General features: G+C 35.1%; 2 protein-coding genes across 2 annotated transcripts; one reads left to right on the top strand and one right to left on the bottom strand.

Moving 5' to 3' along the window:
- The first annotated feature begins 292 nt into the window (after positions 1 to 292).
- Positions 293 to 1,428, top strand: ONS95_007468 (uncharacterized protein). The gene is made up of 2 exons (XM_058500975.1): positions 293 to 1,056; positions 1,111 to 1,428. The coding sequence occupies exons 1-2, from the start codon at positions 527 to 529 to the stop codon at positions 1,220 to 1,222; spliced, it is 642 nt and encodes a 213-aa protein (XP_058362292.1). The 5' UTR covers positions 293 to 526; the 3' UTR covers positions 1,223 to 1,428.
- DCW1_8 (hydrolase 76 protein) lies at positions 1,372 to 3,498 on the bottom strand. The gene is made up of 2 exons (XM_058500974.1): positions 3,297 to 3,498; positions 1,372 to 3,243 (listed from the first exon to the last, which is right to left on the bottom strand). The coding sequence occupies exons 1-2, from the start codon at positions 3,379 to 3,381 to the stop codon at positions 1,949 to 1,951; spliced, it is 1,380 nt and encodes a 459-aa protein (XP_058362291.1). The 5' UTR covers positions 3,382 to 3,498; the 3' UTR covers positions 1,372 to 1,948.
- Positions 3,499 to 15,116: the final 11,618 nt, after the last annotated feature.

The raw sequence follows: 15,116 nt of genomic DNA, 5'->3' as shown, positions 1-15,116 counted from the left end.
AATACCTCGAGAGTTAGATTTGATGAAAGGCTTGATCGGCGTGGCAAAATTCAACTGCATCACCATGAACATTTCACAACCGGAAATCAGCTAGGTAGCGATCAAGCAGCAACATTTGTTTCCATTCCCATGTTCAAACAGAAGAACGTGAGACTCTCAGGAAGAACATATATTCTTTCCCGATGCTGACTCGAAGTTCTACCGCAACATGACTCGTGGCACCAAAATGATGTCATCAGGGTCCAATTTTGATCCCGAAAGTTGTGGATCAGGAACCACATTTACGATCCATCTCGTCGTCGGACACGAAATTTGGCCGAGTACAAAGGCACTACATATAGAGTTCGCTGCCCTGAAGACAGATAAGGAACTATGCAAATGATCCCCTTCCGAGTTCCAACGGCAGCCAGCGTTCATCGTCAACATCCACCTTGAGAATCATCACGAATAACGAGAAAAACACAAATTAACTCAAATTATTTTTATCAACACATCTAAGCACAACATCTACGCCAACGTACTCAATATGGCGGAATCTCGACGTCCATCACTCGTTGCAAAGCGGACCCACGTCCGAGCAGCACAGCACTCTGCCATCACACCACCAGACCTCCCAACACCACCCCGAATCCTTGACAAAATCATCGTTGGTCTAGGCTACGCCGGCCTCGCAACCTACCTCCTCACAAGTCATCGAAAATTCATATCTTGGGAACTAGCAGGTCTAAGTCTCGGATCCCTCACCCTCGGCTACGGACTCTTCGACCTAGGAAGACGGAATGGGATCATACAAGGAGCAAGCTTTGCAGTGAGAAGTAGTGAAGAGAAGAGAGAGAGTTTGAAGAACGATGAGGATTGGAAGGAGGAATTCCAGGGTATGGATTTCGAGACGCTGCAGAAGGCGGATCAGATTGCGTGGTTGAGGAAGGAGGAGAAGAGGATTCATGAGGTGCAAATTGAGGAGCAGGCGGAGTGTGGATTGGCGTATATTGAGAAGGAGGAGGCGTATAGGGATTATGAGAAGAGGGGAGGGTATGGTGGGGAGACGTGGAAGAGGTTAGTGGATGGAAGTGGATCATCGAGATGATATGCAGCTAACAGAATATGCAGATACTCGGCTGCGGACGATTTGTGCCAGGATATATACAGGAAGTGGGAGTTGCAGCAGCAGAGATTGAGGCAGATACGGAAGGAGATTAATACGCTAAGTGAGCAGATATGAGAGAGTTGTGTAGTGGGTCTGGAACTCCAAAGAGGCTTAGTGAGGCCCGATGATCCCATGTCATGTTAATGGGATATCCGAAAACCTACAGTCAGATCAACGCTGTTTCATAAGAGAGCGGTGAACACAGCTAATATTATACAAATTTGGTCACTTGATCGTTGCAAACATCATTCCAGATAGCATACCTTGTGACCAACAGCATACTTTCTGTGAAAATATTTCCGGTATTTTGGCTAACACCAAGTATAGAAGTGTATGGCATATCATCTATGTGAGTGCAATTCATCATACCCATTCTAGAAGCCGTATTGACCAACCCCACGCATCGCACCAGCACATATTTGCGAACCACAACAAATCTGGAACGGGACGCCATGATCGCCGTTGTAGATGAAGAACGGCAAGTTCATGTGATCTAGTCTGCCGACCGATGGGCGTTATTTAGCAATTGATGTTGTCGTGCTAGTAGTTTCCTGGCACAACACGGCTCTGCTTACAGTCGATAATCTAAGAGTTCGATGAGTGTAGAGTGGATTTCGGTGGCTCGAAGGGGAAAGATCAAGAGGAATTATGACAGTCTGATCAAAAGTGTGTGTATATTGTCAAGTTTTGGGACTGCGGGTCAGGGCGAGATTGACTGGATTGAAGCAGTTGACATAGACCCATTGGAAGCTATCATGCCCAAGCCATCCATAGTAGACACCACCAATGCTCAAAAGCTACCTACAACATCAGCCAAGCTGCTGAGCCCATGATAGCAGCAACTCCCCCCATACCCATCTTGGATCCCAAAGCAACAGCCGCATTTCCAGTAGTGGTCGGTGCAGGAGTTCCCGAGCTTGAGGGATTTCCAGACTCAGAGGCGTTAGTCGATGTGCCAGATCCTCCAGTCGCAGTACCAGTGCTGTTCGACCCAGCACCTCCGGTTGCCTTCGTCACAGGCGCAGCAGCCTTTCCAACAAGAAGACCCTGAACGAAGCTTAAAGCACTCAATGCTGGTCCAACGCCTCCATCGTCAGACTCAGTCACAGTTGAAGGCCAAACAGGTGAGCATCCGGTACTTGAGCAGGCAGAAGCGACAGCTTTAGCCGAGCTGCTCATGACCTTCAGAATATCATCCGAGGTATAGGGTGCAACTTTGATGGTGTCAACAAGGTTCTGGGCAAAGATGCCTTTCATGAAAAGCATGTCGGTGTTACAGGTTCCGGATTCCTCGCACGACACTTCCGTAGCAATGCCATCCGGGAAGAAGACTTCGATGTTCTTCTTGAGAAGTCCGTCGAGCACAGTCTTCCAAATCTTTTGATCTTCTCCGCTGGAGATGTTGTACAGATGTGCGGCTCCACTGATATATGTACCAGCAACGTAAGAAAACTGAACTTTGTTGATGGTGCTGCAGTTTTGAGTTGAGTCGGCACCGTCAAATACATTGTATTCATCGTCAATCAATCCAACAGTCGTCGTCCATTCATAAACTTTGGATGCCCAGTCAGAGTAAGTTACGTTTCCGGTGTAGCGGGCAAGGCGGGAAGCGAGTTGGAAGAAGGCACCATTGGAGATGCCGTTCTTGTAATTATATCCAGCATTGAACGAAAAGATCTGCCATCTCAGCCCACCTCCACACGACTCGGTATCCCAACGAACAGCCTGCTCATTGAATACCGCGTCTGCAAGTGCAAACCACGTGGTATCTTCCGGTGCTGGGAAGTTCTGTTCCGTAGCGGACATTGCAGCGAGAGCCCAAGTCACCTGATCGTCGTTTCCAAGCGACTTGGTCTGGTTGGCTGGCATGAAATCGTTCCTGTCCCCACGTTGGAACTGGAGAGCTTGGCTGACAATTCCGTTGTATCGGTCGTCGCCAGTAGTTTGCCAGTATTGGATCAATGTATCCCACATGGCTCCTGCATTCCACCAAAAGTATGGCTCTGGTAAAAGACCAGGTGTCTCTCCTGCTTCGTTGCCATTGTAATAACCCACTAGGATGCTCGCAATGGAAGAGGAAGTTGATTTGATAGAATCTTCGACGCTGTTAGTCATATTTCCATCTTGTCCCGCTGTCATTGCAACTCACCATCACTCTTCACAACCAACTCGAGACCGTGAACAGACACTAAGGAAAGAGCGGCAAGTGCAGCGAGGGTATTGGCGCGAACCATAACGAATGTGGTGATCACGAATGATCAGAGAATAACAAAATCAAACGAGTAAGAATGTAATCTAAGTAAGAAAACAGAGTTTCGGGTAGGGATAGATAGAAGAAATAACGTTCGGGGGGATGATCCTTAATATATAAAACCTAGACCTCGTCCTAGCGAGCAATGAGCATGAGGGGCATCTAACGCTTGGCAACGGCACAGCATCCCTAGCATCTCCTGGTTACCAACCATAGCGCAGCATTCAACGCTGCGCCCCCTGGAAACAACGCCTAAAATCTGGGTTGACCCCTTTTTAAGGATTAGATCCCGGCCATCGTATGCACAATTCGGCAGGCTTTTGCTTCGTTCTAAATAAAGTTTGATAGAAGGTGCCACTCCCCTGGAAATTCTCTGGGGAAGATGCTATCTAAGCCAGTACTGCCGAGATCCGAACATGCCTCTCTGCAGATCGGATGGGTAGCATTGCGATGTTTACGATTCTCGAGATATCTCGTATTGTTCGTACAAAGGTCCTGCGTGTCTCTTACTTTTGGTCTTAGGTATTACTAATACCCACTTGGTCTGAGGATGTTAGAAATATGGGGATTATAGGCGTAGACTCAGTACTATAGGCCGTACTACTAAGTACGCTACCCCTTTATATAGGAGATTCTCTCTCTCTGTAGTAACTCCTTATACAACTGCAATTATAATATAGTAGTAATTCCAATCGATCGAAAAAGACCTTAAAACTTTATTTTTATTAAGATCTCCACTTTATTAACTCTTAGTATATCTGCTACTACGCTATAATATTATCTTAATTAAAAGCACTAATTCCTTATATCGCCGGAGCCTTAAAAAGTAAAACTCTACTAGAGTTTAATAACTTCTTTAAATAGGAGCTTAAGACTAAATAAGAGCTAGCTAAGGCTAGTATTCTTTATTATATTCTTACTAAAGTTAGCGTACTAAATAGTATTAATTAGTAGAATACTTATACTAAGGAAAAGAAAGAAGCTTTTAAAATAGTTATTAACTTAATCTCTAAGCTTCTCTTTCCTAAGTATAGAGATATTATTAAACTAAATAACACTAAGTCTCTTTAGGAAGCTATTTATATAGACGAAGGTAAAGTAGTTTAAGGGAGTCTTACTTTTACTAATATAAGAGACGATTTCTTTAAGATAAAGTTTATCCTAGGGAAGGAAATACTTCAGAACTATATTATAAAGCTCTTACTCTTTAAAGTAAAGCTTAGTAGCGATAATAAACCTTTTACTAATAAGGATATATATCTTAAGCTATTATAGTTATTACTAGTGTCCGGAGCTTAGATTACTATAGCGCTTACCCTAGAATCGTAAGACTTAGATCTTAAAGATACTATATAAAAGCTTAATAAATATTAAATTTAATAAAGGGAATAGCTTCGACTTATAGCTACTAGTAACGCCGCGAACTACACGAATAGAAGCTATAATAGAGGGAGAGGTAGCAGAGATAGTAGAGGCTAGAGGGGTAAAGGCTACTTATATAAGAGAAGTAATATATATAAGAATAGAAGAGGATAGGAAAGACGGAATAATAATAGTAAGAGTAGTAGCTAATAAAGATATAGAGGGCGCGTAGAAAAAAGAGGAAATCGCCCTAAATTAGGCTGAAATCAGTATACCTAATATAAAAGCTATAGCTACTAGTACATAGACTACACAGAAGCTAAGAATACTTACGCAAGAGATAGCGCTAATAAAGTAAAGGAAATTAAAGATAATAATACTTATCCTATGTTCCCTTTAGAAGAGATTTACTATACTAAAGACGTAGAATATATTTTATTAATAATCTCTATTATAGAATCTATCTAGAAAATCGACTCTAGCGCTACTCGCTACTTTAGTAGAGTTCTAGCTGAATTTAAGTAACTTAAGCGCTAGCGTAACGCTAAATATATTAAAATAATAACTAATTCGTACTTAATAGCTAAAGGTTATAAAGATATTACTATTAATAGGTTAACCCTTAAAGACGTGTAGTATATACCTAACTTCGGAGCTATAAAGCTAGTATCGATATATTAACTCTTAGATAAAGGAATTAATACGGAACTAACTAAGATATTAGTAAATAGATACTAGAATAGTGAATTAGCCTTTATAAGTATAAGAAACGGAGGTTTATATATTCTAGATATAAATTCTTAATATTAAGTTACGTATAATATAATTCCGTTAGACTTAAAGCTACTAAAGGAATAAATAGAGAATTAGCTTAGTATAAAGGAAATAAAGGCAGATCTGCTTTATAAGTGTTTAGGCTATATAAATTACGCTTATTTAAAGAAACTAGTTACTTATAGCAGTTATAAAATAAGACTGATTTCTATTCCGGAGCTAAAGGGAGAGAGGTATTATAAGGCTTACCTTATAAGCTATATAAAAGAGCACTTTAATAAGAAGTTAGATAGTAGAACTAACGTACCTATTTATCGACTATACACTAATATCTCTAGTATCTTACTACACTTAATTCGCGGCTATAAATACTTCCTTTTAGTAGTAGATAATACTACGAGGATATATTAGGTAGATCTCTTAGTTAATAAGTCTGCGTTAACTATTCAACTAGTTATTCGGAAATTAAAGCTATAGCTTAAAACTTAAGGGTAAAGTAAATTCTATATAATTATCTACTAAAGGACTAATAATAGTAAGGGAGAGTTCAGTCCTAAGTTTATTAACTAGTTATAAGAGAGTGGAATTATTCCTGAACCCTCTTCTCTATATAAATACTCTCTGAATAGAGTTGTAAAGCGATAGATATATAAACTAGCTAAGATTATACGCTTAATCCTTTATAACGCGAAGATACCTGAGAATATATAGTACTACGCTATTAAGTAGGTAGTAAAGCTAAAGAATAGACGCCTAACTACTACTTTACTATATAAAACAGCTACTAGACTCACTTTAATCGAAGCGTATAAAGGACAGCTTATAAACCTCTCTAAAATAAGAGTATTTAGCTCTATAGCGTACCCTTTATATCTACTAGGGCTATATCAGGGTAAAATAAAGCAAAGGACGATTCCGGGGTATTTCGTATTAGTAGGTATAGCTAATACTTTAACCTATAGGCTCCTGAACGTAGAAACCTTTAAGGAACTAGAAATAGCCGACTGCGGCTTTAATAAGTATATAATATACTCTATATATACTAGTAGTAAGGAAACTATACTAAAAGGTAGTAATAAGGTAGTAGAAAGACCTCTGCTACCGGCTACCGGTCTAGCACTTACTAAGAGGCTAGCTAAGGGTACTAAAGGCTTAGAAAGACCTCTAAGAGAGAGGCTAGCTATAGAAGCTAAAAGACCTCTAGGAGAGAGGCTAGCTATAGAAGCTAAAAATCCTTTAAAGGGAAAGTTAGCTATAGAAAATATAGTAGGAGATACTAAGGGAGTATCTAATTAACGCCTCCCTAAATAGACTTAACTAGTAAACGCGTTTAATAATACTCTACTATTAAGATATAGTAGGAAATAGCATAGAAAACAATACTTCAAGTAAGCTACTCAGGTAATAACTATGAAGCTATACTCTTAGTAAATCCTTGATAAGGCACTAACTTGTTAAATAGCGCTAATTACGCTAGAGGGTGAACCTATACGACCTCTTAAAGTTATAACTATCACAGAGGCTCTAAGGGAGAATCCAGTGGAATAGAAGGCCGCTATTCTTAAGGAATTATAGGCTATATAAAGCGCTAGAACCTATAGAGTATACTTTAGTAAGCCTCCCTCCGGCTTAAAACTAATATCTTTAAGACTAGTTCTACGTAATAAAATTAACTCCGATAGCTCTATAGTACAGCGAAAGGCTAAGCTCGTAGTAAGAGGCTTTAAGTAAAAACATAGCCTTAACTACTTTAATACCTTTATAAGCGTTATACGCTATTCTACCTTACAAGTACTACTCACTATTACAGCTAAAAGAGACCTAGAGATTAAGTATATTAATATTAATACTACCTTCCTAAACGCGTACTTAAAAGAAGATATATATATAATAATTCCGAATAATAAGACGCCGGAGATATAGAATAAGCTTCACCTAGAGCTAAATAAAAGGAAAGATATATATCTAAAGCTCCTACGCTCTCTCTATAGCTTAAAATAAGTACCTAGGGAATAGTAGCTCCTTATTAAAGATAAGATAGAAAAGCTAGGTCTAGAAGCGTTAGAGGCTAACCCTAATCTCTTTATCTTTAAGAATAGAGCGTATATATTAGTCTTTATTAACGATATACTAATTATAAGTAACTCTACTAACTACGAATATCTTAAGAAATAGCTCTTAAAGACTTAGAAAAATAAAGACCTCAGAGCTATTAATATATTTATAGGCCTATAAGTTAAGAGGGATAGGAAGAATAAGACTCTGCGGATTTATTAAACAGCTTATATATAAAAGCTACTAGAAAGGTTTAGAATAGCTACAGCTAGAGGTAATACCTTACCTATAGCTACTAGAATAGTACTAAGGGAGTTAGCTAAAGATAAAGGTGTTATACTAGCCTCCCCTGAAGAGATCTTACTATTTCAGTAGATTATTAGCTTTTTAATATACCTCTTGAACCTTATACGACCTGATATTACCTATATAATAGGCTAGCTAGCGCGGTATATATTAAATCTCCTTAAATCTCACCTCTAAGACACGAAACCTCTCCTCTGATATCTATAATATATAGAAGGTAATAGAATAATATTTAGAATCGAAATAGAATATAAGGGAAAGCTAGATAATAATATATTTAATATTTAAACTAACGCTACATAAGGGACGGAATATAATAGGAAATTGTTCTAAGGATAGATAGTAAGGTTCTACAGGGGTCTAATCTCTTAAGCTACTAATAAGTAAAGGTCTATAGCTCTCTCTAGCTTAGATTCTAAGATAATAGCTACTAATAATAGCTCTAGAGAAGTAGCTTAGTTACTTAAGCTATAGAAAGACCTTAATATAAAGCTATCCCGAATTCCTACGCTATATCTTAATAACACTAGAGCTGAATCTCTCTTAAAAGAACAGAAATTCTATCTAAAGGTAAAGTATATTAATATCCGCTAGTTCTATATTTAAGATAATATAATTTTATATAATAAGTTAGTAGTAAAACATGTTCTAAGTAATAATAATATAGCAGATACTCTTATGAAAGCTTTACCTTTAGAATCGTTTAAATAATATAAGATATATATAAGGTTACTTAGTAATAACTAATTCTCTGATAATAACTCTAAGATTAATAATAGTTAGCTAATTAATAGTAGATCTGTATAAATTAAGGCTGTTTCTAATAGTAGAACCTATAAAAAATAGAATATTCTTCGCGGAAAATCAGTATAATAGTTCGGTATTTACTCGCTATAAATACAGAAAGCTGCAGTTGATCTCTGATAATTAAGAGGTAAGTATATTATATAAATAGGAAGATAGTTACTAAGTATTAGAATACTATTTAAAGTTAAGCACTAAGCTCCTATCTAATAGCAGATATACTAGTCTTATATAGAACCTTCGTTCGCCTTAGATCCCTTAGGATACTAAGTCCTTAGATCCTTAGATCTATTTTCTTATAAGGAGATCCAGGGATCTAGGGATCTATCACGTGACCTATTATCTACTATAATCTAAGTAACTATTACTACTAAAGCGTGAGTATATAATAGTACTACTCGATTATCCTATATTATTCCCTAGTTAGTACTACCCTATTAATAGTACTACTCCCTCGTTAGTACTAATACCCCTATAGTACTACTAATAGTTTTATTATTATATAAGTACTAACTGAACTATAGCGCTAAGGGGTCCGTAATACTATCCCCCTCTTAGCTTAGTATAGTCCTTACGCTTAAGTATAACCTTAAGAAACGTTAATAGTTACTAACAACTATCTTCCTTATCTATTATATCTAGTGTTATAAAGAAATCGAGTATCGCTTAGATAAAGAAAAAACAGAGTATCTAGCTCGCGCTCTGTATTAAGTATACTATATAACTTATAAAGCCTTATTCTTTCTACTATAGCTTTTCCTATACCTACTTCTTAGATTTATCTATTTTAAAACGATACTCTAAGTATATTCGCTTAAAGTGTTATAATTATAATACCTTAAGGTATATTAAGAGGTTTACTCTTAAACGACTTATATATTAGTTTAAGATAGGAAAAACTATAACTCTTACTTGCCCTCTAACGCTTTCCTCTAAGCCTATTAAGGATAATCCTACTTCTTAGTTCCCTGCCTTTAAACCTAACGCCTACCTAGTATCCTTCTTTAAGGGCCCGGCCCTTAACCTTAGGTCCCCTCCCTTTTAAATAAACCTAGATTTCTTTAATAGAATCCCTGTAAAAGCCTAGGGTAGCAGAAGTTAGGTTTAAGTTCTTAAGTATTTTCTAATTATAAGTACCCTTTCTATTTAATCAGATATTTTAGTTTACTATAGAAATACTAATAGTTAAGAATAGCCTTTACCTTATATTTAGTGTTCAGATTAATCGGTTATATTTCAGTGATAAGAGCCGGTAGTACTTCTAGCGGTACTAGTTCAAGGAGAGATATATAGAATACTAGGTAGATATTTATTATCTTTAGTAGAGCTAGTTAATAATTGACTAGTCCCTTGACTTTAGTAATCCTAAATAGTCCTAGCTTCTTATAATCTAATTTATAACTTAATTATTTAGTTATAATATTCTTTCTAAGTAAGTAGACTTTATCTCCCTCTTTAAGCGTTAGTCCTATACTACACTTTCTGTTATAGTAGATCACAGATCTCTACGTGATAAAGAGAATATTAGCTAATAATTCTTTATAGAGCTACTTAAGCTTATCTACCTGTAGTATAGCTTCTTACGCGGTCCCCTGACTAGTTATTAGTGGATTATATACTATAGGATTATACCTATAATTTATATAAAATAGCGATACTCTAATAGTCTCTTAATCCGCGCTATTATATATAAACTAGGTAAGTAGGAGTAATTACACCTAGTTATCCTATTTATAGTTTATATAATACTGAAGATAAGTCTCTATTATCTAGTTAATTCGTTCTATCTATATATTAGTCTATAAGTGGAATATAGTTAATATTTTCTGTTTTATCTTTAAGAGCGTGATAAGAGTTTTCTAGAACTTTAAGGTAAAAAGCTTATCTCTATCTAAGATAATCTTATCTAGTATTCCGTAGCTTATGAAGATTATCCTAAGAAATACTTACGCTATTATAAGCGCGTCTTATATCCTAAGTACTAGTACTATATACACGTACTTTATAAACTTATCTATTATTATATAGATCGAATTATATATAATTCCTATAATTAAGTCTTTTAAGAGTAATAGCTCGACCACGAAATCTAAAGCGATTAATTTCTATAGGTAAAGTAGTGTTATTAGTGACTTTATAAGTCTATACGGAGTATAGTATATAGCCTTATTCCGGATATATATATCATACGATATTACTACGTCTTTAACTACTTTCCTTATACCTAGGAAGTAGTATTCCTTAGATAACTTAGATAGTATCTTAGCTACCCCCTAGTATCTATAAGCGGGTAGCTTATACTAGTATATAACGAATTTTATCCTATCTCTAGTAAGTATATAGATTCATCCCTAGAATAAGAGAGTTCCTTCTAAGGAGAAGGAGAACCCTTTACTTAGTTAGCGTCGCTATTTAGCTATAACTAGGTTGTTAGTATAGCTTTTCCAGATTTTCTCTACAACTAGCTATTCTATTATAGCTAGCTATCGGCTATTAATAACTAATAAATTACTATCTTTCTATAGTATAGTATAAGATTTATAGGTTTTATTTATAAGGTACTCTAGTTTCCGGCTTAAAGCGTTAGCTTAAGTATTTTCCGTTCTCTTAATATAAGAAATTTAAAGCTTAATAATAGAGAGTATTTCATACTAATAAACCTACTATTAGTTTAGTTCCTTAGTAGTTATAAAGTAAATAAGATTCTTATAGTCCGTTAGGATCTATACCTTATAAGCAGCGCCTTTAAGGTAAACCTTCTATTCGCGTACTATATCTATAATTACTAGTAACTCCTTATTATATATATTATAGTTAAGTTCTACTAATAATAGTTTCCGCGAATAGTAAGTAACTAGTTACTATCTTCTGTCCTTACCTAGCTAGCTAAGTACGGCCCTAATAGCGTAGTCCGAAGAGTCTATTTCTATATATATTTCTTTTTTTGAGTAAAGGAAGTAAGTACTAGTTCTATGATAAAAGCCGCTTTAAGTGCTTTAAACGCTTTTCGTACGCTATTAGACTAGTAGAATTCCTTATCTTTATAAGTTAACTCCGTAAGTAGCCCGGCGATTTTCGAGTAGTCTTTAATAAATCGCTTATAGAAATTAGTAAACCTGAGGAATAATTATACTTTCTTAATATTTATAGGCCTTATCTACTTGATAATTACTTTAATCTTTTTAGGATTTATAGCTAATCCTGCGGTAGTAATTATATAGCCTAGGAAGATAACCTCGTTTATATAGAAGTTATACTTTTCTAGTTTAAGTAATAAGTAAGTATCTTCTAGCCTCTAAAGGATAGCTATAACGTCCTTTATATATTACTCTTCTGATTTGGAGTAGACTAGTATATTATCTAAATAGTATATACACGTTACGTCTAAGTAAGGCCGTAAAACATTATTAATTAGACACTGAAATATAGCTAGTATATTAGTTAAGCTAAAGGGTATAACTATATACTTATAGTAACTAAAATAAGTGCGAAATACTATTTTTTCTTCTTTACTCTTAGCTATCCTAACGAGGTTATATACTTCTTGTAAGTTAAGCTAAGTGAAAATCTTAGCTCTAATAAGTCTATCCCGTAGCTCCTTAGCTAATAGTAGTATATAACGATCCTTCTTTATAGTATTATTTAATTGATAGTAGTTAATATATATTCGTCGCTCTTCGTCTTTCTTCTCTATAAATAAGATATTACTCCCCTATAGAGATTTAGACTCTCGGATAAATCCCTTCGCTAGGTTTTTATTAATATATTACTTAATTATTATTAAGTCTATTACTAAATATTCCCTAAGTAGTTAGAATATTAGTTTAGTACTTAGTTTTAACTTGATCTAATAATCGTAGTCCTAGTGTTTTAGTAAGGCCTTAATACCTTATTTCTCCTTAAATAGTACTATAAACTTCTTATATACTAATAGTATATCCTTTATTAGTAGACCCTTATCTTAGTATCCGAGCTCTTCCTTAGAGGTAGCGTTAACCTCTTAAATACTTACTACTTCTATTCCCGGGGGATAATAGTAATCTTAGTAATAACTAAACTTAAGTTTTCCTATCTACTAATTAATAATAGGATTATACTTTTCTATCTATAGTAACCCTAGGATAATATTATACTTTCTAATCCTAATAATATTGAATTAGATTATTTCGGAGTATCCGGCGATACTTATATAGACTAGAGCAGTCTAAACCTCGATTAGTCTATTAGAGATAACTTTACTATCCGCTAGTACTAGATAGTATCCCTTATCTTTTACTTTAGTTAATAAGTAGTACTTAAGTATAATAGTAGGAGATATAAAGTTCCCTTATACTCTAGAGTTTACTATTACCTAAAGCTTAACCCCCTTAATTTTTACTTCTAACGTAAGATACTTATCTCTAATAGCGGCAAGTTACTATATATAGAAATATTCCTAATATATACTATAGTTAAGGATATTCTCCTATACCTTTCGATTACTATAGCTTAAGCTGACTTTATATATAAATCCTATTCCGAGTTCAGTGTAAGTTACTAGATTATATATCTCGTAATAGTACTAGCTATTATTATTAATATGAACTTATATCTTATTATATCGGTTCTTAGCTATGATTTCCTATTCCTCGCCTACCTCTAGTAGCGCGCTAGTATTAAGAATAATAGTATTCTAGAGTAGTAAGTGCTATATAAAGGTCGTTAGTCCTTCCTAGCTACCGGCTATTCTCTATCTAATACACTTATAGTCCCGGTAGACTACTTTATACCTTACCCCCTACAGTAGACTCCCTAAGCTAATAAGGCCTAGTTCTTAATAAGTAACCCCGGTAGCTACATTAGTCCAGTAGCGAGTATTATAGCTAACCTAATATAAGTTCTCTTCTTTTTAGGTAACTTCCTAAGTTTCACTTACTCTTAGTCCTAAGAGTTTAAGTTAAAGTAGCCCTAGTTCTAAAGTCTAATCGGGTTCCTAGGCCTCCTTCTCGCTATCACTTAGTATTAGCTCTATATTATTATCTAGCCTAGAGCTATTATTATCTCGATATATATAGTCCTTAAGGGGCGTACTAATAATAGTTTACTTAAGCTAATCTACGATACTTACGGAATCTTACTTACTATTATTAGAATCGCCTAACTAAGTATAGATATAATTCTCCTTAAGCTTATCTATAGTTATATATTAATATATCGCGGTAAGTTATTATATTAGTTCGTTATAAGAGCCTCGTCCTATTACATTAGTATACTTCTTACTTATCTAAGACTTCTTTTAATAATAAGAGCCGGCTATATAACTAGGGAGGCTATATTCGAAGTATAGCTTCTTCTCGCGTTATTTATCTATAACTTTCTTAGATAGCCCGCTATTACACGACTTTCCTTAATAACTTAGCTTCCGGAATATTATATTAAGTTCTATTTCCTAAGAGTAGAATAGTTTCTTATTATTACTTCCTCTTCCTTAGTATATATACGTTCCGGAGTAGTATTAGCTTTTTTTCTTAAGTGCCCTCTTATAATTTCAGTTATTAATCTTAATAGCTATCTTAATAAGTTCTTATAAGTTAGTAGGCGCGTCTAATTTTATTATCTTATCTTTTACTCCGTTTTTTAACTCTTTATAATACTATACTTAAAAAGTATTATTATTCTAGCTAGTCTAATTCACGAATTACTAGAAGGCGGTAGTATACGTAGTCGCTAACCTGACCTACTTTAAGTTCTAGATATTCCGTTTAGTAGTATAGTTCTAATTAATATCACTAAAGACACGGTTAATCTTATACTTAAAACCTTCGAAAGTTATAAAGATCTTCTAGGATTCCTTAGTTATTACTATAGAGACTCTCCTATCCTTAGTTCAGTTCTAAATATAGTCTAAGAGAAAGGTCTTAATCTAGTTAAAAGTAGATCTCCGGAGAAAAGATAAAGCTTAAAGGACTTTATTAGTCTCCGTAGTAAACTAGTAACTATTAAAGCCCGTATAGAGCTTAACTTACGTAAAGTATACTCTAAGCTTAGATCAGTCTCTATTATAGAGATCCGGGGCAGTGATCTTAGGTATATTCTTTAAGTCGAAGACCTTAGTAGGAGCTAAGTAGTTATTTAACGATCCTTTAATAGAGGATATATTATTTTCGTAAGTTAGTACTTCTAATAAGAAAGTACTTAAAGTATAATAGTCCGGTATTTACTCGCTATAAATACAGAAAGCTATAGTTAATCTCTAATAATTAAGAAGTAAGTATATCACGTAAATAGGAAGATAATTACTAAGTATTAGAATACTATTTAAAGTTAAGCACTAAGCTCTTATCTAATAGCAGATGTGCTAGTCTTATATAGAACCTTCGTTCGCCTTAAATCCCTTAAGATACTAGGTCCTTAGATCCTTAGATCTGTTTTCCTATA

The sequence above is a fragment of the Cadophora gregata genome, assembly GCF_030347475.1.
Source record: "Cadophora gregata isolate MNR1 chromosome Unknown scaffold_2, whole genome shotgun sequence".
Lineage (NCBI taxonomy): Eukaryota > Fungi > Ascomycota > Leotiomycetes > Helotiales > Ploettnerulaceae > Cadophora > Cadophora gregata.
Note: the sequence above shows the minus strand (reverse complement) of the source record. Positions and strands in the feature narration are given on the sequence as shown.

Bases quoted from the DNA above. Each gene is read 5' to 3' on its own strand.
- ONS95_007468 (XM_058500975.1), top strand. From the start codon at position 527: ATGGCGGAATCTCGACGTCCATCACTCGTTGCAAAGCGGACCCACGTC. The intron at 1,057-1,110 runs GTTAGTGGATGG...CAGAATATGCAG, and splicing joins GGTGGGGAGACGTGGAAGAG to ATACTCGGCTGCGGACGATT.
- DCW1_8 (XM_058500974.1), bottom strand. From the start codon at position 3,381: ATGGTTCGCGCCAATACCCTCGCTGCACTTGCCGCTCTTTCCTTAGTG. The intron at 3,244-3,296 runs GTGAGTTGCAAT...ACAGCGTCGAAG, and splicing joins GTTGGTTGTGAAGAGTGATG to ATTCTATCAAATCAACTTCC.